This window comes from Leptosomus discolor, chromosome 4 (assembly GCF_034619465.1).
Source record: "Leptosomus discolor isolate bLepDis1 chromosome 4, bLepDis1.hap2, whole genome shotgun sequence".
Lineage (NCBI taxonomy): Eukaryota > Metazoa > Chordata > Aves > Leptosomiformes > Leptosomidae > Leptosomus > Leptosomus discolor.
Window position 1 is genome coordinate 64,744,948 of NC_141394.1, and position 21,058 is coordinate 64,766,005.

The following is a 21,058-nucleotide window of genomic DNA, read 5'->3' on the forward strand; positions in this document are numbered from 1 at the left end:
ACCAAGAAATGTTTTTTCTTTCATTTACAAAGTTTAATATCCTTAAAACCTTCTCACTTTCTCCTCCCGTTCCCAAATACAAGTACATACTTTCTCAAGATTGCTTACAAGCTCCACTTAGTGTTACAAGTTGGAGGTTCCCACTCTGTCTGGTTTGATGACAGAGGGGAAGCTATTCTACATTATTTCACTAACACCAGTATTCTGCACAAGTGCAGTAGTGGGAATAACACAGGATTATCCTGGTGACTGTGCTGCTAGCACAGGTACTGTCAGTTGTGTTTTTCATCTCTTGCCCCATCTGTTTTGCATTCTTGCTATTGTAGCAAGAGCCATCGCAGAGCAGCATTTGTGTTTGAGCGCATGCAGTCAAGATTAAAAGTGCAGGAGTTGCATAATGTCCAAACCAAGCTCTACCTTTCTCAGGAACATAAATCATCTACTCATCTGTTTTACAGATGTTAAGTCTGTCGTTTGTAGCAAATATCCATCTGGAAGACGCTTGCTCATATCACCCATTTTGTGTAAAATGGTTAGTTAGACCTCACAGGCAGTTACTCTGGCACTTTCCTTCACAGTAAATAAGGGTAATGCTGTTCACCTGGTTTATAGCACATGAACTTTAACTATTCAACCATGCCAGTATTTAAAGATGAAAATGTAAATAATACTTATTTTTATATATATGTGAAATGTCAAATATTAAAGAAAAGGGAGACTGGCTACACATCATGGTTGATATTTTAATATTCAGAAAAGGCAAAAGTACCAGGTCGGTTATTGCTGAATGGATTATATGGGAAAACTCAGCCATGGAACTAGCAGACTGCCAGAAAGGACAACAAAAGAGATCTTTGATATTTTATTTGGTTTTGATTTTGTTTTCCATATTAAACTTCAAAATCAAATAGACTTAAAAGTCTTTAAAATAATTTAGCATTAAAATTTTTACAAACACACTTACCGTACATTGTTTCAAATATATAATCTGTTATTTCTCTGTTAGATATTCCCAAGCGGGTTATAAGAACTTTTTAAGAGATGCAGACAATAAAAAAAATCCCCTTTATTGGAAAGATATGAAGACAAAACAATTTTGTTGTCCTCTTCAAAAATTCTGGTTGCCCTTTGCAATTCAGGATGGCTGCCATCTGTTTGGCCTTTTCCCATCAGGATTCTGCTATAATGATGAACTCTGCACAGCATGTACAGAAATTGTTCTCAAGCTTATGTTAACAGTGCTGATAATATATTTTTTAGGTTTCCTCTACGCTCAGAACAGTACCAAACGCAGCATTAAAGAGCGACTTATGAAGCTCTTGCCCTGCTCGGCTGCCAAAACGACATCTCCCGTTACTCAAAGCAAGTTTTAATTTTCATTTGATTTTTTTTTTTTTTTTTAGGTTTGCATGCATCAAAAGTTATACTTTCATTAACTTCTCATTTCAGAGACGAGATATCTACTGAAGTAATCATATGCTCTATTGAGGTTTAAAAGGAAGTGATGAACAGATTTGTGGGCCGGTAACAGATTTGTCTGTGCAGAGCAAGATGGCAAGATACCGGTGCCAGGGTCTGCCACACAGGAGCTGCTGGGTTGGCACTTAAGCTCTGCAAGCTAGCTGAGAAGCAGTTCACTGGTTAAATTAAATACCTGCTCTCAATGTATTTGAAAAGTGGTATCTTTTTGTGTACCTGTGTGCACATGTCTGTGTGTGCTTTCTATCCGATACACAGGATAGTATCAGCAGTACTGGTCTGGGAGGAAAAGCTTGGCTCTGCAGGTTTTGGCTATGTAACATCAGAGACCTAAAGTATGTGTTTGCAAGACAAATAAAAGTGAGATTAAAAACAAAGTCTGTGAATGTAGAGATAAAGGAAAAGCACACTTAAACTACCTTTAATGTCTTTATATGCTGTGAGGAAGTAAAATCTCTCCAGGGTAGTTAATGGATAAAAATAGAGGAGGGGGAGGGAGAGAGATCCATACATAGATACATACATGGATATATACCTAGATAGAGATAAATCATGGTAATAACACTAATGTCTTCCTATATAAATTGGCTACAATAACTGATTTAAAAATACCCCTGCAGACCAAATTCAGTCTAGATTAATTTGGCTTAATTCTAGGCACTAATCTGAACACCTAAAATTACAAACTGAGTGGTCCCTGTGCTTCCTGTATACTCTTCTGATAAAGCATATCAATGAACCTTAGGTAAAAAAATACCTCCAAGAGCAGTTCCTTGTGTTCAGTGATTATGGGACAACCTGAGGCAACCTGGCTACAAACACAGGCCCCTATAAAGTGCCTAGACTTCAGTGGTATGCATGTAGGCTTTCTTTTTTCTACCTCACTTCACTGTTTTTCATATGCTCCTCTATAGAGAAGTCTATGGTACTTGCTTTCTAACTATTTGAGATCTCAAAGATGAAAAGCACTAAAGATGTGGATGCACAGTGACTTTTTCATGGTGACTTCAGATGATGTGTTTTACTTGAAAATAGGGTAGCTTAAGAAGGTCAGTTACTGTCGTGACACCTGCTAGTAATTCGTTAGGTAGAAGTTGCTTTCAGCTACATGGCCTGCGTAATATAGCCTTAGACTATAAAAGGAATCATAGAATCATGGAATCACTGAATCACAGAACAGTTTGGGTTGAAAGGAACCTTTAAAGATCGTCTAGTCCAACCCCACAGGGACACCTTCCACTAGATCAAGTTGCTCAAAGCCTCATCCAACCTGACCTTGCACACTTCCAATGATGGGGCATAGAACGGAAAAAGGAAATAGAATAGAAGGAATAGAAGGTTTGATCTGTTTCTTTGAAATTGGTTGGAGATAAACATATTATTATTCCTTGCATGTTTCTATGAGAGCTTTTTGTCTGCACAGATAACAAAAAATATTTAGTCAGTCTTAATAACCTTGACCATTCAAAACTCGTATTTTCATGCTGAAAATGTTTTATAAACAAGAAGATAAGTCAAAATAAAACTTGCATTAAATATTTCATATTTGAGAACCAACTAGTAGAAAAAGATACATTCAGCATTTTTCTCCATACTCTCGTCAATAATGAAATGCTATATTAAACAAGAGTATTATATTAAATGAAAGTATTATATTTAATAAGACTGGCTGTAGACACAGATTGTTATTATCCCATTCTGACATAATGTGCTATTTGATTTCTACTAGCATGAAAGAAGCGACATTGTAATGCACTAGGAGCAAAGCCAGCACTGCCTACAATAATAACCACATAATGTGTTTTGCTTAGAAATTTTAAGGGGAATATTTTTAAAACAAATAATTTGTTGAAATATACGTAGTGTGAATTTGCACTTCTGCACTTAACTTCTATCAATATATGCAGAAGAAGGTTACTTGAATAAATAAAATCTTATTTCAACATTCCAATTCAACAGAGCGTGTCAAAGAATGTTTTTTCTTACTTAAATCTGTCTTTCCTTAGATAATTTTTAAATGCATGTGCTAGAGATAGGAACAGACTCAGGAATTGTTTTGGAAAATAAAAGCGTGTATGTGTGCAGTTACTAAATAGATAGAGGAACTATAATTTGGAGTTTGTGCAGGCAAATGCCTGTGCACAATTTTTACAGGTGAAACTGTATGAAACTCAGTATGAACTGAACCCTAACTTTGGACATGCTTTTCCAATTGCCATTATTTGAAGAGTATATCTGATTTTTGCGTTGCTTTTACCGTTTTGTTCTTTAATGAACAATGAAAGGTTCAAAGCCTGGCTCCTGTGGCAAATACATTAAAAAAACTGTCTTTACTATTTAGCTGGAAGAAATCTAGTCATTAATGAAATCAGTAAGAATGTTTTGTTTAGTATATTAATGAGTGAATATGAACTTGTTTCTGTTTGTCAGTTGACATATGTTAGCCTTTTATGAAAAAAAAAAAAAAGAACCCCTAACTTTCTCAGACTGAAGAAACTAGACGACTGAAATAACAAATTCTTCATTAATGCTATAAAAATCATTAATGTTTAGAAATAGATGTATTTTCACACATTTTTTAAAGTTTAGGGTTTTTTTCTGGCCTGGATAACAGTAACCATAAGTGTGAAGAAAAACATTAAAAACCTGCAAGTGGCTGATGAATGCTGTAGTGTTTTAATCAGCATAGTTGGCTGATGATAAGGAAGTTTATGGTCTTGTTTTTTGATTATTTGTATATATAAAAGTCTACAGAAATAAAGTGAGAAGACTGTTATACTGAAACTTTTCATTAACAGAAAGACAACATCACCACACTGCAGTGTTCTACATTCTCACCTAATCATTAAAACACAATAAAAGTATTTATTACTAAGGATAGACCAAACATTGTGCTCAGCAACACATTGTCTGGCCTTTATCTCTAGCCTCACATTCATTATGTATATTCACTTAGTTTCTAGAACAGCTTGTAGATGTCTCTCCAGGTAGCCAGATGTTTCACAAATGGATGCTTAGAGAGCTTATTTCCAGTTAAGTCCCTTTCTGTCTAAACAGTAGCCCATTTAAATCCTGTATATCTTCTGGCATATAGAACACAACTGACTTTTCAACAATATCTATTCTCAGGTCAATTTAGTATAAGCACCTAGTGTTGACTTGCAGTTGATTAAAAAAAAAACCACCATTCAGCTGCATATCTACAGCATGACATTGTTATTGGGACTTTAGCAACTATATAAATAACATAAAAATATCTTAAAACATGGTGGGAAGGCTTTAAAAACCTTGCAAAAATAAACTGTGGATGTTCTTATGCAGAATTAAAGGAGGATTCAAGAACTCTGCTACATCTTCCCTAGATTAGGAAGACGTCTTCTTAAATCTCAACCGGCTTTATTCCAGTTTCATCTGTAAAGGCAGGATTTTCGAGACTCCCCCTCTGTAGCTCTTTTGTAAGAAAAGAACTAAAATGTTATTATAATCATTTGAGTTGAGATACTGGCCCTTTAAAACTTTTATCAAACATAATAAAGTCAATGTAAAGTTGTGTCAGTTGGGTTTTTTTTGTCAATAGAGTTTAGATTGGAAGTTTTCGCAAAGATGGTAGTGGTCTATGAGTCATTCAAGATAACCTATAAGGAAAAATGAAAGAGAAACATGTTATAGCTTGTCCACAAGCCAGCACAGAATGGACATTCTGAGGTAAGACTATGGGTGACACTGAGATCATCTTCCTGAGATGAGTGCCAACAGCAACATCGCTTTGACAGGAGAAAAGACAAGGTCCTACAATTTTGTGAAAATTTATCCAAATAGTTTATATATTTTGGTTATATCTATTTAAAGTTTGTTCATTTTTTCTTCAGCTGAACTGACTTGATGCCAGATTTCTCCCAAGCAGCTGAAAGTTATTATTACTCCATTGTAGCAGAACAAAAATATGTGAAGATGTAAGCATAATATGGTTTTAATGGAGTATTCTAATATTGTGTTCTTATGAACACTGAGCTGAATAAAACTTTATTTTAAGAATGCAGAGTCCCACACTTTGATGAAATAAAATATATTTCTTCAGCATTGTAGAACTGACAATTATACATGTTTGTTTTCTCTCAAGTTACGTTTCTCTAGTTGGTGTAAATCTGAAACTAGAATAAGGCATTGATTTGATTAAATTAGTCTGGAGTACTACATAAGCTACATTTAATGCTGGGAGTACTTAAAAACAGGTGCACACATATTTTTAATCAAGTATGTGGCTGGCACCTCCCTATGAAAAAGGCATACTGTAAGTTTCTTTAGTTATTTTATTGAATTTTCACATTTAAAACTCTACCTGGAAAAAAATGCATTGCTATCCAGCATTCTTTTAGGGCTGCGCTCAGCTGTAAGACTGGAATGAGTATTTCCACATTCTTATTCGCCTAAAGATGAGATCACTAAAATATTCATGTTCCCTGCTTAGGCTACTCAACGTGAAAATCATGTTGCCATGAAGGATTTGTTATACAGTACTCAAAGTAAGATATACTGCTGAATATGCAGCATCAATCTCACACACTTTACGAAGCACAACTTCATGGGAAAAGGAGGACACTGCGACTCTCAGTCTGATATAGTGAATTCACATCCATTAACTAACCAAGGGAAAATTTCCAGGATTTGGGAGTCACTAAAGTTTTATAAAATGGTTTTCTTTGCTCAGAGAGTCACAGAAACAGAGAAATCATTCTGAATGTGTCATGCATGCTCGCAGAATGTTGGCTTTCCTGTTTATTGCTATTTGTACTGATGTGATAACATCCAGACTTCTGGATCATCACTGCTGTTCCATGTTCTGTGCAACCACTGAAGCAGACAGATACCCTTTCCCTACGAGTTCAAAATGAACATGCTATTTGTCTTTAAAGCTGTAAAAGCTGTTCTTTAAAAGAATGTCATTTAACTTTCTTTTTTTTTCTGCAAGGGTTAGATATTTCTACATCCTTTATTTCTTGTTGAGCTTTACTTCTCTGTCTCTTGTATTCTGCAGACACTGTAGAAGATGAAATGGAAATGGCCACAGTACGACATAGACCTGAAGCTCTTGAACTGCTGGAAGCACAGAGTAAATTCACAAAGAAGGAACTCCAGATCTTATATAGAGGTTTCAAGAACGTAAGCACTTCCTTTTTGAATTTACTGTCCATTTGCAGGGTAGGCCACTGCAATCTCAGCAGTATAATAATGGCTGGCAATGAAGCTCATGGGATTCAGTAGCCTAATACTGCATCTCTGGTCAGGTGAGGAAACAATCACTGTGCAACTGTTGGTCCGTTTAACCACCAAAAGATGCAGACAAATTAGAAAGCGTTCAGAAGAGAATAATTGTAACTTAGTATGATAAGACTTTGTTCAAGGACAGATTGAAAATTATGTGGGAGTTTTTTTGTCTAAAGATTAAATAATGGGAGAGAATGTAAGTCCTGAAGAATTTGGTCAGTGAGAAGAAAGATTTTTATTTTTTGTGTTCACAATAGCTATCACAAGAATTAACTGGCATAAATTGCACTAGGGGAATTTTTCATTGGGTGAACAGTGGTAGATGATTTCTTCAGACCTTCCTAGCTCCCCAAGTATATAAACATGTCAGATCCCTTTACTGGGAGTCATCATTTGTGATTTTTTTTTTTCTGATATATGTGCTCTATTGGCAGGTCCATGTTTTCAGTTGGCAGGGTTCCCCACTGAGGATCCCAGTGCATGAGTGCAATCTGCCTCCTTTTCCAGTGTGTACTTTCTGTACTGTGGTGCTGGCATGTAAGGCACCCGTGGTTAATATAGCAGAGAAATCAGACACAGAAAGATTTTAGTAAGTATTATTAAATTGTGGCTCTATACCAAAAGAGCTATACCTGATTTTATTAATACTATACAAAAAACCCCCAGCTGTTTTCTTAAAAAAATAGCCTTTTTATCTCTGTTTTATTTTACTACCTTTCATGTGATTAATACTTCTATAGCATACTAAATGCTATTAACATTGGATAGAAAATACTTGATATTAAAAATCCTGACTAATACCAATTCCTTGCAAATTATGAGTGTGTAATGTTAATCTATGTACTCAGCTGTGAGTACTGCAACTATGCAGGTGCTAAGCCTCCTCCTGACCTGGAGGTAAAGATAAATTTAATTACATTTATAACCTTTTGATTTAGTTTTTCTTTCACCCTTATAAAAGGACCTTCTTCTTGCCCTTGGTATTTACCACTCAAAAGAAATTGTGTAACAAAGTATAATAATGCTAAAAGCACAATGAAGCTCAACTATGGAATCAGAGAGAATATTTTCTATAGCTTGTACAAGAAGCGTAGATCTTACAGAATTCTTAGATGTCAGGTATTTTGTAGTAAAAGCAAGCCATGCAAATGGTTGTTTTAAAACTACATTTTTATCAAAAGCCCACAATGCAAGTAAGACAGAGTCACTTAATGTGTCTTGTCCATATATCATCCTCAGTTCCAGAAGGTTTATAATGTTGGCATGTTAGTGATTAACAGTGATTGCTCTTAAAAGCTTTTCATTTCCTCAGGGTACCAGAGAACATTCCCCTGCTAATGACAGCATTCCCTAGGTATTGCAAATCATGAACTCACGTTCCTAATTATCTAAGCCAAAAGATACAAAGCATAGTGGATAAAATAAGCCTTCTGTCTGTTTCTCTAAGAATAATTATTTTTAGCGTCTCAGAAAGTAAGAACCTTGATAATTCTCTGCATAAAATGAAGTATGGAAAAAGAGAATAGGTTATAAGAAAGTATTTTAATTGATCATTGCTTTGATATTTTTTGAAAAGAGGAATTCCAGCTCTTCATGTGCTTTTGTGTTCTAAGATATAAGTTCTACTTAACATCAAAGAGTGTTGATTGTAATGCATGGTAATACATCTTTATTCAGGTGTTTCATTTCCTTATCAGTACGTGATCATTCAAGACATGCATGTATAAATATCTGACTATTTAGAGCTAATGAGCATGAACTTCAGGGTTTTTTGTGTTTAATCTATTTGCAAAATTATCAGTTACTTTCAAAAATGATGTAAATTTATACTATCATAGAATACCACATTGAAAGGGACCTCAAGGATCATCTGATCCAACCTTTCTTGGCAAAACCACAGTCTAGACAAGATGCCCAGCACCCTGTCCAGCTGAATCTGAAAAGTGTCCCATGTTGGGGACGCCATCACTTCCCTGGGGAGATTATTCCAAAGGCTGATCGTTCTCATTGTGAAAAATTTTCCTCTTGTGTCCAATTAGAATCTCCCTGGGAGTAACTTGTGCCCATTACCCCTCATCTTTCCCTTGTGACTCCTTGTAGAAAGGGAGTCTCTATCTTCTTTGTAGCCGCCCTTTAAATACTGGAACATGGTGACAAGGTCTCCCCTGAGCCTCCTTTTCTCAAGGCTGAACAAACCCCCTTCTCTCAGCCTTTCCTCATATGGCAGACTTCCCAGTCCTTTGATCATTTCTGTGGCCCTTCTCTTGGCCCTCTCCAGCCTGTCCACACCTTTTTTATATAGCTGGGACTAAAACTGAACATGAGATTCCAGGTGTGGTCTGGCAAGCACTGAGCGGAGTGGGTTAATGACTTCTTTATCTCTGCTAGTGATGCCTTTGTTGATGCAACCCAGCATCCTGTTGGCTTTCTTTGCCACAGCAGCACACAGTTCACTCACAGTGAGCTTGCTGTCCACCAGGAACCTCGGGTCCCTTTCCACAGAGCTGCTGCCCAGCCAGGTAGATCCCAGTCAGTGCTGTACTCCAGGATTATGTTATCCCAGATGCAAGACCTTACACTTGTTCCTGTTGAACTTGTGATAAAAGTAAATCAATTTAAAGAGTAGTCTTTAGCCCAGGCATTAGACTTCAGAACTGAAGGATTTCAAAACTTTCAGTTGAGTTGGGGGTTGTTTCTTATATTTATCTATTTGCAGTTTCTACTGCAAAATGCTTTGCAGCTCTATGAGCAGCTTGCCTATATGGATTAGTTCATCTTTCCTGTCACATCTAGCTTTTAGCAAATACAGTTTGAGTGGCTTTGGTGGGTACTGATACAGGATGGCATTTAAAGTGCCTCCCATGGTCTGTGCTTAGATGGAGGAGCCCTGACAGTGCTCAGTCATCCACTTCTGCCTGCCACAGGCGACTCCCTTCTCACTCCCCTTCTTTCTGATCCAGCTTAACACTATCCTTCTGGTATCTCCACCTCTGTGTACTTCATGCACCAATATGTACTGGGGGCCACCCAGCTGGAAAGCAGCTTGGCAGAAAAGGACCTTGGGGTCCTGGTGGACACCAAGTTGAACATGAGCCAGCAATGTGCCATACTCCAAAATAGGCAAATGATATCCTGGGCTGCATTAGGCAAAGTATTGCCAGCAGGTTGAGGGAGATGATTCTTTCCCTCTACTCAGCACTGGTGAGGCCACTTTTGGAGTGCTGTGTCCAGTTCTGGGCTCCCCAGTACTGGAGAGAGTCCAATGAAGGGTCACAAAGATGAATAAAGGGACTGGAACACCTTTCCCACAAGGAAAGGGTAATAAAGCTAGAACTGATCAGCGTGGAGAAGAGAAGGCTCAGAGCGTATCTCATCAATGTGTACGTTATCATGTGTATCAATACCTGAAAGGAAGGTGTTAAGAAGATGGAACCAGGCTCTTTTCAGTGGCACCCAGTAGACAGGACAGGAGGCAATGGGCACAAACTGAAACACAGGAGATTCCTTCTCAACATCAGGAAGTAACGGTTTCACTGTGGGGGTGACTGAGCACTGGCATGGGTTGACCAGGGAGGTTGTGGAGTCTCCCCCCTTGGAGATATACAAAAGTGGTCTAGACAGGGTCCTGGGCAACCTGCTCTAAGTGGCACTGCTTGAGGAGGGGTGTGGGACCATATTGATTGCCAGAGGTGCCTGCCAACCTCAGCCATTCTGTGATTCTGTGAGAGTCTGTTTAATCATTCTGCTACGAAGGAAACTCCACTGAAAATATTTGATGAAACACAAAGGCACACATCTTTAACATGACACCATCCAAACTTGTGCATAACCTATCTCTGTGCTTTATGCTTTTCACTTGACGTTTGACCATCTTTCTATCTTTTCCACAATTTAACTACACAGAGCTATGTGAAGGCATGGATTTAAGTTGCTGTAGCTCTGCTGACATTGTGCTCCTGTTAGACTAAATTTAAAACATCTCAGAGCACAGTAGCATCAGCATTGCACTGTGCATTGGCAGGAGCTCAAAAGAGCTGTAGTGCAGACTAGAGTCTTAAAGGCAATGTAGCTAATACCAGCTGGCATAGTCACTACAATGCTTTGGTTAATTCAGCAGAATTACACCCTATATATGGATTTTTGCTATGTTTATATCACCAGTGAACTGTAGAATAACTATGGCTATATGTTCACTTAATATTTGGAATCAACATGCAGTAGTTAAGCTAGTTCAACTAGCTTATCAGTTGAGCTAGTTCAACTAGCTATCAGTTAAAGTAGTTACTGCTTGCTAGTCTAGGAGAGAATGTTGGTTTCAGGCAACATTTTCCCATCTATAAATCCACAGATTGCCTGTCTCTTTACAGAAGAAACAGACAGCAACTCTGTCCTCACATAGAGCCTAAAAAATCGGGAGATTTTCAATAGTTAAACTGTAATACAAACAGAAGACAAAGTATTTGTAATATTGCCAATAGTAATAACCTTAATGAACACAAAACTTTAAACTTTAGAAAGGACAAGACTCTGTACCTACTATGGTGGTAGTGAATATAAGTTCAAAACTGACATTTTTTCTGAAGAACTTGGGTATCTCTATATTATAATAGTGATTTAAGTGTGTCAGAAAGCAATGAATAAGCAAAATGGAATTTGTTTCCTGTGTATTTTCAACAGCCTTTCTAGTATACACATTTTTCCCTGTCTTTATGTAAGCATGGCAGGAAGAAATAGGTCCCAGACATGATAAAGAAAAAACAACTGGTGAAACAGAAAAAAAGCAGTACGCAGTCCCTTTATATCAGTATCCTGTTTTCAAGAGCGGTCAGATAAAGAAAATAATATAAAAATAAGAGGAATTTAGAGCGATAAATACCCTAACATAGTCTTCCTGTGCAGAAAGTTATAACTGCATCTTTGTATTTTACATACTTTAACCAAAGTTTCTTCCATAAACTGTGATAATTACTTTTGAACCTACCAGGGTATTTTGACATCTACAGCATCCTGTGGGAAATTAGCTCCATACCTAATTATGCCTTCTACAAAAAAGAATTCATTTCTGTGTCAGACCTATTTATTTATAGTATTTCTGCTGTTGGAAAATGAGTAACCATTACCATTACTTCTTTAAGATACTCAGTTTTACACACCCCTAACACATTCCCTTCTTTTCCCAACTGAAAAGTTTTTGTCTATGTATTCTCACTTCAGCCTGCTGATTTCCCCGACTCCTGTCTAGTTCTAGGATGTCTGTTCTGAGATAGGGATAAGCAGAAATTCTTACAGCTTATGTCCAGTTATTTATTACTTATGACTTCAAATTACTTACATGTAATTCTGACTGACTTCAGATGAGAAAGCAGCAAGCACTCCTGTATTTCTGTAATGTTGGTGATTGCAAATCTTGATTTATTATGTGGTTTGTACTTATACAAAAATAAAAAGGTAATTAAAGATATTTTTATCAATTTGATTTTCCAGTGTAGGCAAATTACATGCCAAATTCAGCAAAAAGTAATTCAAGCAGAAAGAGCATAGGGTCTCAGATAGTATTTCTGTGTGTATGTACACTCCTGAAAGCTTCAGAGAGTCTCAGATCACACTGTAGTATAGCTGATGCTCTAGGAAGCCAGACCTAGAGGATAACTTCAGGAAAGGTCCAAAGAGTATTGAAATTACTATCTTGGCAGTGGCTGTTTTGGCAACAGCCAAGATTGACGTTTAAAATAGAAGAGGAGGTACACTAAAGCAGACATAAGGAGGTGGGATGAGCACCTTCAGATGACCTAACAACAATTACAAGGAAAAGTACCAAGGGAGAACTTATGCCTATATTCGGTAATTTAGCCATTTTAAACTTCAGTACTGTCCTTCAAAAATGGGCTTAACGGAATTCCTAAGCCCTCCTCAGGCTCAAAAGGTTGTCCCCAGCACTCTGGTTTTACAGTGTTTCCTGCACTCTTGTTGATGAATTGTTGCTCAGCTGCCATCACAGTGGGACCTCTCCATTTTGTATTTGGCTTCCTGTCATCCCATTTTTCGTAAATTGAAATTGTGATTGCTGCAGTCATTAACCTTTCAAGCCAATGGCTCTGTGGCAGGCCTAGTACAAGTGGTACTTCACAAAAAATTGCACAGACTATCAAGCATGCACTCAACATGTGGCCTGTCTTTCTCTTTTGTCCATTGATAGGTCTCTCACAGTTTTAAAAGTGTCCCTGAGCTATGGCATATTCCATTTTAAAAATACTTAGATAATGTTTTTGCTGCACAAAAGATGCTCCTGTGCTAAACTTAAATGTTAATGGTCTTTTAATTTTGGTTGATCATTCTCATCAAAAATTCTGTATATGTTGGGAAACTACTAGACTTCCCTGGAAAAGTGAAAGGATTTTTGATGAACATTGATCTTACCCAGCTGTACATCACAGAAAGTGTAAAGTGAAGTCATGCATGGATAAAAATGTCCCTGGATACATACTGTAGCTTTAAATAGGCAGATCCATCCTTGTGACATTTATTGGGAAAACAACATTTCTAAGATACCTTTCTTCCCTATTGCTGTTAGCAAATGAGGCAAACAATGGCAGTAAGATAAATAACTCTGATAATGTTGCAGCTCAAAGATAGGTTCCCCCATCATACTACCTATTGATGTACGAATAGGTTCGTGTATAACTCAAAATATGCTGATTTATTCAAAGTTGTTTCCGTTTCAATTATAGCTTGATGCAGGCATTGTATTACTGTGTGTTGCATTTGTGAGTCTCACAGAAAGTTTAATGAAAGCTCATTTTATAGGTTATAAAGCTCATTTATTCATTGTCTAGAGCATTCAAGTTTGTGTGAGAAAATACAGCGATTCTCACTGTCCTTTTCTGGAAATTTCCTTCCCTTTTGTTTGTTCTTCTGTTAGTCTCTTACAGGAAAAGAGAAGTGAGGAGAAAGTGCTTGTTTTATCTGATTAACTATATTTCCAATCTAATGAGTAGAAAATAAAAATATATGGTTCGTGTCATGTGGGTTTATCCATCTAAGGTATATCTACATACCTAGCTGTAAGAATATTCATAGGATATTTTTAATAAGTTGGACTAGATGACTTCCAGAGGTCTCTTCCAGTGACCTCAGTTCTATCAGTTTGTGATCTGAACTGCCCACATTTAGATTAGATAAATAATTTAATATACAGGATTAACTAATTGTTTGAAACTAATTGCTGTTTCTGTATTTTGCACAGCAGGCAAATCCCCTCAGAACTTCAATACACTTACAGTGTGACTTTTCACATTCTTAGCTGTAAAAAGTCTTCAAAAATAAATAAAATCTGCATAAATACTTACCGTGGAAATTCAGGTTGGTGTTTGATATGGCTTTGTGCATAGGCAATGTTGGCACTCTGACATCAAAAAAAAAAAAAATTTGAGATCACTGAGACACAGAATCTTATGTCATCATTAACATTAGCTGACGAAGTCAAATTCAAAGTTCTGATGCTGATCTTCAAAATACAGTTCTAGACCTCGTATAATAAGTGCTTATAGTCTGTATTAAAAGCTCTCTAAAATTATCTGTGGTAGACCCAGTAGTATGGTGTACAAAACTGAAGTTTAGCACCAGCTCTCGTTAGTCAGTTTATTGTGAGATAGAGCCTATGAACTGCAGAAGCCTTCAGGATGACAAGGAAGCTACTTAGGCTGGCTAATATAAAACACCAGGTACAAATATTTATCTGAATTTATATCCCTCCAAACCCTATGTATCTAAATATTAGGCACCTTCATGAGCTACAGTGGTCTGCTGAGAACAGGTGCCTGGCAGAACAAGGTGGTTTTTATCCACATGTGGTATAACAGCCAGGTAGTTAGAGCATTTTCCCATGTTTTAGAGGTTTAAAAAGTGAAAGAAAAATTACAAATTTGATAAAAGTAATTGGGACTTAGAAGAGGAAAACTCAGTTGGTGCACTGGATAAAATAATTTTCACTGTATAAATCACTTCTCTACTCCTGCAATTTCTTGTTTAACGATTAAGATGAAGATTAGGTATATGCTGTGCATTTTACAGTATATGCACTAACTTGTGCAAAACCTGAAACATCTCAATGCAGTTTTGAGGGTACAGAAGTTAAAGTTTTCAGACTGGTTTAATTTTTCTTGTATATTTGTGTGCATGGTATTCTAGGAACATTAAATGTATTTGTTTTGCTCGTTGTATTTGGAACTTACTTGGTAACAGAGGAGGTATAAGAAATGTATATCAGTGTCCTACACATGGATGACTTTTACCTTTACAGCTATTCCATTTGCACAGCCTCTGATCTATGACAAAGAGAGATGTACAGTTATGTCTTTTACCTCTGTTGTTCCAATGTAATTTCTAAGATAATCAATATCTTGATTAGAATTTATTTACTACAAATGGAAAATGTGTTCCCTTGCCTTATATTTGTGAGATGTTGAAAGCTGACAAGGGACATAGGCATTTGTCTATAAAAGAGATTAAAAAAATGGGTGATGCAAGGAGTTTGAATACCTCCGTGATGATCCAACTAGAAATTTTGAAAGTCCATTCCATTTTCCTTGCTTCCTTACTTAACTTTTGCCACCTGTTCTAAAGCATTACAAGGGGCAAAGACAACATATTCCTTTTAGTTATATGTATGAAACCTGGTGTATTATGAAATAGATGGTTTCACACTATGAGAAATAACACTTTAGCTTGGATCAGCTATCTCTGAGTCATCGGTGTCCCCCATCTGACAGAATCAAAGGTAATCTTCAGTTTGCTGTGATCCCGTACAGTTCTATGCTGAATCCATATGTTTGTATTGTGATGAATAAATGCAGATTCAAGATTAATACAAACCAGAAGAGAGAGAGAAAAACAAAACTGAGCATGAGTGACAATGGCACTAGTGCAAGAGTATTTTGCGCCTCACATTGGTCCTCTAAAGCTTGTTCTTGCAGATAAGGTAGCGTACAGATTAAATATGCTTTTCACCCTCCCTCACGGAGTCTTAGTACAGCAAGGAAGATTTCATTTAACCAGCAGTCAGTGCAGTTGCTTTTCTATCAACATTTGACAATTGTCTGTAGAAGTCCTTGTGTTACATAGCATGTAATCTTAGCAAAAGCAGGTTCCAGACTTTCTTTCTGATCAAACAGAAGAGAGTCTGGAAGAAAAATATAGGTCAGTTAAAGGTTCCCACCTAGTTCTCCTGGCTAGCATGAAACAACACTAAAACCATTTGACCTCTATCCCTCTGTGACTCTAAATATGAAACAGGGGCTGGGTTGTTTTGCTGGGTAAGTGTATAAAAGTCATGCATTGTGCTGAAAATTTTTGCAGAGGTGCTGATCCCTCTGCACAAGCAGTATATGAACAGTGGTGCTGTGGACATGAAGAGGATGTATATACAAAGCAGCACCAACAACTTGTCTTTTCAAATAGATGCAATAATGACACCTGAACAGGTTGTGCCTCATGCATATAAACCTGCTAAATTTGTCACATAGAAATGCCAATAAAACAGCAAAAAAATAAGGTTCTGTATCTTACTAGAAAATCAGATAATAACAATTCAAACTGAAAATTAACATCTCCCCATGTTAGAAAAGTTGCTTAGCCTTAATAAACTAAATAGACAACAGCATAATGAAACGCCAAGCAAGTAAACCTAGAAGTTGGATACCATGTCTGCTGTCAACAGACAGATTTCTGTAAATTATCTTTTTCACCTAGAGAGAGTTTCTGAAGACATGTATAATGCACATAGCCCAAACCTCTGTTTTTTAAAATTCAGTTGTTATTTACTGGTTGTGCTTCAGATCAATTGTTTTCTCAACTTTAGATGAGTGAAGAAAAACTTTAAAAAAAACTCAAAACTTTGCCAAGGCAGAATTTTCTTACTATGTTTTAAAAGCAATGACATTCATTTATTGGGGGCTTAGAGGGAGCTTTTCTGTATTTCAAACAAGGCTATGTGAAAATCTTTTTAAAAACTGAGCAATAAATAATGCTTACATTCATTATGTATTTCCTTCAGGAGTTAGTCAAGAAACTTGAAACTTTTCAAATATAAAAGTAAAAACAATTTGGAGGTACAGTTTGACAGACCTAGAATATAGTTGTCATTCATCACAAATTTACAGACCTTAATGCTTTCAGCGGAGATACTCGTTTCAATTAGTCTCACAGTTGCTGGCAGAAATTGAAATCTTCTTTTTGAAAGTTAATAATGAAAGCAGTCCCTACACTACTATTCATCTCTTGACTTACTGCTGTTCATGGAGATACCTCATGTCATGTTCACCACGGAGAAACTGTCATCTAGCATACCAAGGACTGTCTTCATAATAGTGATTGCTTACTTCTGAATTATCTCTGAAAAATGTAGATGCCAAGTCGCTAATTAAGCAGCATATAAAAAGAGCGTGATTTTAAGCACTCGGTATCAATAATAGTGCAGAGCGCCAAATAGCTCTAAAGTTTTTCTTTACTCTAAAAAAGTCAGTATTATGTTTTGGTGGAACTGTATTGTTCTGTGTGCTTGTCAGTCCCTCATTTTGAAACTTGCAGTACCCTGTCCTGTGCTCTGGTGTGCTCTCCACAGGGCTCATGGTAAGGCATGCCATCAGTCATGCCAGGCTGACACTTGACGCACAGTATATACCTTCCAGCCAGCTGCTCAGTGTATCTCATCTGCTGGTAGAGCTGTTTTCTACCACAGAGCTTTCATGTGCATCGGTATGTGATATCTGAGGAATATAAATGTTTATGTACTAGTATATGAGCAGCAAAATATCTTCTCTGGCTACAGCTCACCGCAGTTACTTTTTTGCTGCGCCCGGACTAAATATAACAAAGCTTGGTACCTGAGTTATGTGAAATTGTTGCATTTTGCTTTCTGGGTAGTCACTAACATTATAGAAGTAAAATTAGGTGCAATGCACCACTGATGATGATGTTTAAAAAATTTAGTGAGTAGACACCTCTTATTCTCCTTTCTTCCATCTGTCCCCTTTATGAGGTGAGATGAATATTAACTGTAACTGCTGTAAACACTGCACATTATAACACACAGCTTAGCATAAAATGTTTTAGCCAGTTCATCAGTTGAGAAATGTGTTAAAAAATTCCCTCTACTTGGATTTCTTGCTACCAGTTTTCTTACTTTTAAAAGAGGTTTTATATAAAACATTATAATTACATTTTAAATCCTGTACTAATTTGTCTCTCTGTTACACTGCAATTCAGGAACGCAAAGTGGACACACATATTTTCAGATGGGCATCCTAAGGCTGCAAAATGAGAGGAGAGGGAATAAATACATCTTCTGGTGATACTTCTGGACAGTGGAGTTCAACCTTTTGGGTCCTGATTACTTCAAAACTTTATAGACAAAATCTTATTTGTGCTGGACTCAGGGATCTGTTCTGGACCCTAGGAATTTCCTAGTATTCCCTAGTAATTTTAGATCTTTATAAATTTTTCTTGTTTAAATTCCTGATCAATTTTTAAAAAATCAGCAATGTGTAGGTTTTGTCAGAAAGCAGTGAAACTGTTAAAAGTCCTTTCTTGATTTCAACAGAATTAATTTCTTATTAGAAATATCTTTAGATCTACATCTGTGCTAAAAATAAACACCAGTACATCTTCAAATAAAACAGCAAATCACAAGTGACAACGCATCAAGGTCAAGTCTTTCAGTGTCATGGAAGTTTATTACAAGTCTTGGGCTAACCTGCATTTACCTTTGGCTGAAAGTCTAAAATCCAGTATCTAACAGAGCCCATATTCTTTAGATCAGCTGGACATTTGCACAGTTGCTCTTCACTCTGATTATGCGAATGATTCTCATGTTAACTTTCAAGTAAGGGAATTTATTCAACCCAGTCAATTCCATTGTGAAATATACTTGAAGGACCTTGGATAGGGTGAGTATAACAGAAGAAACAGGAGCCAATAACTCGGAAGACAGCAGGATTCAGTAGACACAGCATGAAACTAGAAGTCTAAAGACTCTAGCCTTTTGGCTCTCTTGCTGGCTTATTAACTGCTACGCACCTTTAAAAGCCTTAACTATCACACTAAAAAGCTTTCTGGGTTGCAAGAGAGAATTATACCATTACTTCACTGTCTGCACGGGCTCCACATTGACAACTGCCTATTTAATGTCTCTGGTCTGACAGCCAAAACCTTTTAGAGTGTGCCTGGCTATCTGAAAGATTGCTTCTCAGCCTTTGATCAAAGCCTCCTCAAACTCGCCCTGGGAACAAAGTGGGGAGCACCAGTAGGGGGGCCAGTGGCTGTGGGAAACTGAACTTTCCCAGGAGCTGGAGATAGCAAAGTTCATCCTTACAGGAGAGAAAAATGAACACTGAATTCCTCAGCATTAACAGTGAAATGTGTGTTCTGCGGGCAGTATATTTGAGTGAGACCACTTACCCCTCCGTGACCAAGATCCATATCCGTCAAGTGGACGTAACAGTAACCTTGTCCCTGAAAAAACACTGATCTGGGAAGCACTCTACGTGGTATTTCTAACAACTATTTGCTTGCTCCATTTATGTACCTCTGACACTGTGACCAGCTTCACTGTGACCTCATAAAAAGAAGTGCCAAGAATAATTTTTACAAGTAAACCCCCAGTAGCTGGATATAGCAGTATTTGTCTCTGGCACACTATCTACCAGCAATTGTAGGTATCAGGCAACAGACACATGATTATGCATGTGATTAAAAATGTCAGCACTAAGCACTGGCTGTAGGTGGACAGGAAGCATATTGTACAGGCTGCCAAATTTGGATCAATAGGCAGGAAATCCAGGTTCAATAATTAACTGCCATATTGCCCTGTTTACCTCACATTCTTTTTGCACCTCTTTCCTAAGTTTTTAGGACATAACCTCTTTGTCAGTCTTTCTTTATGTCCTGAATAATGAGTCCCGAGTAAAGATCACAGTACGATGGGTGATTCATTACTATTAACAAAGTTTTAAAATAGGCAAAGTCCTGCTTCTCATACAGTCAGTTGCAAAACTTCATTGATTTTAATGAAACATGCCCAAATGATATGAAACTTTTTTGACTCTCTTCATGTGTTTTTCACTATAAGAATGGCTCCTCAAGGATTCCAGAGCTCTAGATGGAAGCCTGGCAGTCACAATTTTGTTCAGCTGATTTGTCTCCCGCCACATTAACTGTCTGTGATGAAAAGAATTGCACATTCCTTCAGTCTGTCAGACAACTGTAATTTAGTGGTAATTGGCTCTAAATAATCTTCCAGTCCAGTCCCAGAGGAAGACATTCCCATCAGGAAACACCAAAATGCATTCTAATTATTATTTTTTTACCAGTAGATAAGCAAGTACCGGTGCCTGTTGCCTTGTGCTGGAAAAATCTGATCCTGTTCCTGGTTTCTTCAGAATGTTTTTTCTTTTCTCCAACATTAATAAGCCATGAAAGAGTATGCATCGCCATTCATTTGGGAGCATGCTGGGCCTCTTCAGAGCTCTCCGTTGTTTAACTGGAGGTTTCAGGTTTTGCTCTGCAAACAAGATTCCTTTCTCCATTTGGTCATTACTTTCTGCATTCCTGGCAGCAGCATCTTTTGGGAAATCTCGGTGCACTCTTAAGAAGTTTTCTACTTCATTTCCCAATGAAGACCTAATTAGTAATCTAAGATTGAAGCTCACCACTTTTCTATTAATGTAACTGTCTCAACACTAAACAGCCCATGAACAGGCTAGAAGTGTATGCACAGGGATCAATTATTTTTTCTGTTTCTTAGAGATAAGTAGTATAATTATCCAGATTCGAGTCTCATATCATCCCTTAGACTTGACGAAATAACCACACTGAATCTGATTTCCAAAAAATCCACTGTACTTTTAGTAGTGTTGAAAATAAATAAATGAAGTCATATAGCATCTGCTTCACTGAACAAGAGATGTACTACCATCCCCTGTAATGGAGCTCAAGTTATAACAGCCTTTTTTTCTTATTCTGTTCTCAGAAGCTGCACTTCTGGAACAAAGACAAATTTTATGTGCCATAAACTTAGCAGGTTTTGCAAGAAGTTTTTATGTCCAGCAATTTCAACCTCAGTGAATCTCCATAAGGAATGATACAATTGTGAGAAATGAAATCTTTTTCTTAGGCCTACTCTGTATGATAGATAATTTTTTTCAGATCCATCTGATTCTCTAGTTATCTTTTTCCCTTCTTGTTATCTGTTTTAACTGGGAAATGTCTTCTGCTTTGTTGTTTCCCTACGCTGTTCGTGTTTTCACAAAAATCTGCCAGC

General features: G+C 37.1%; 1 protein-coding gene across 5 annotated transcripts in view; it reads left to right on the plus strand.

The window, feature by feature from the left end:
• Positions 1 to 21,058, plus strand: part of KCNIP4 (potassium voltage-gated channel interacting protein 4) — a 335,504-nt gene that overhangs the window by 277,255 nt on the left and 37,191 nt on the right. For 3 of the 5 annotated variants that reach the window (XM_086463680.1, XM_086463679.1, XM_086463678.1), the window contains exon 2: positions 6,515 to 6,639. In XM_086463680.1, the coding sequence (XP_086319806.1) occupies positions 6,515 to 6,639 (125 nt within the window). Of the gene's footprint in view, positions 1 to 1,260; positions 1,363 to 6,514; positions 6,640 to 21,058 lie in introns of those variants that run through there. The other 2 variants (XM_086463677.1, XM_086463681.1) reach the window with 2 other exon arrangements.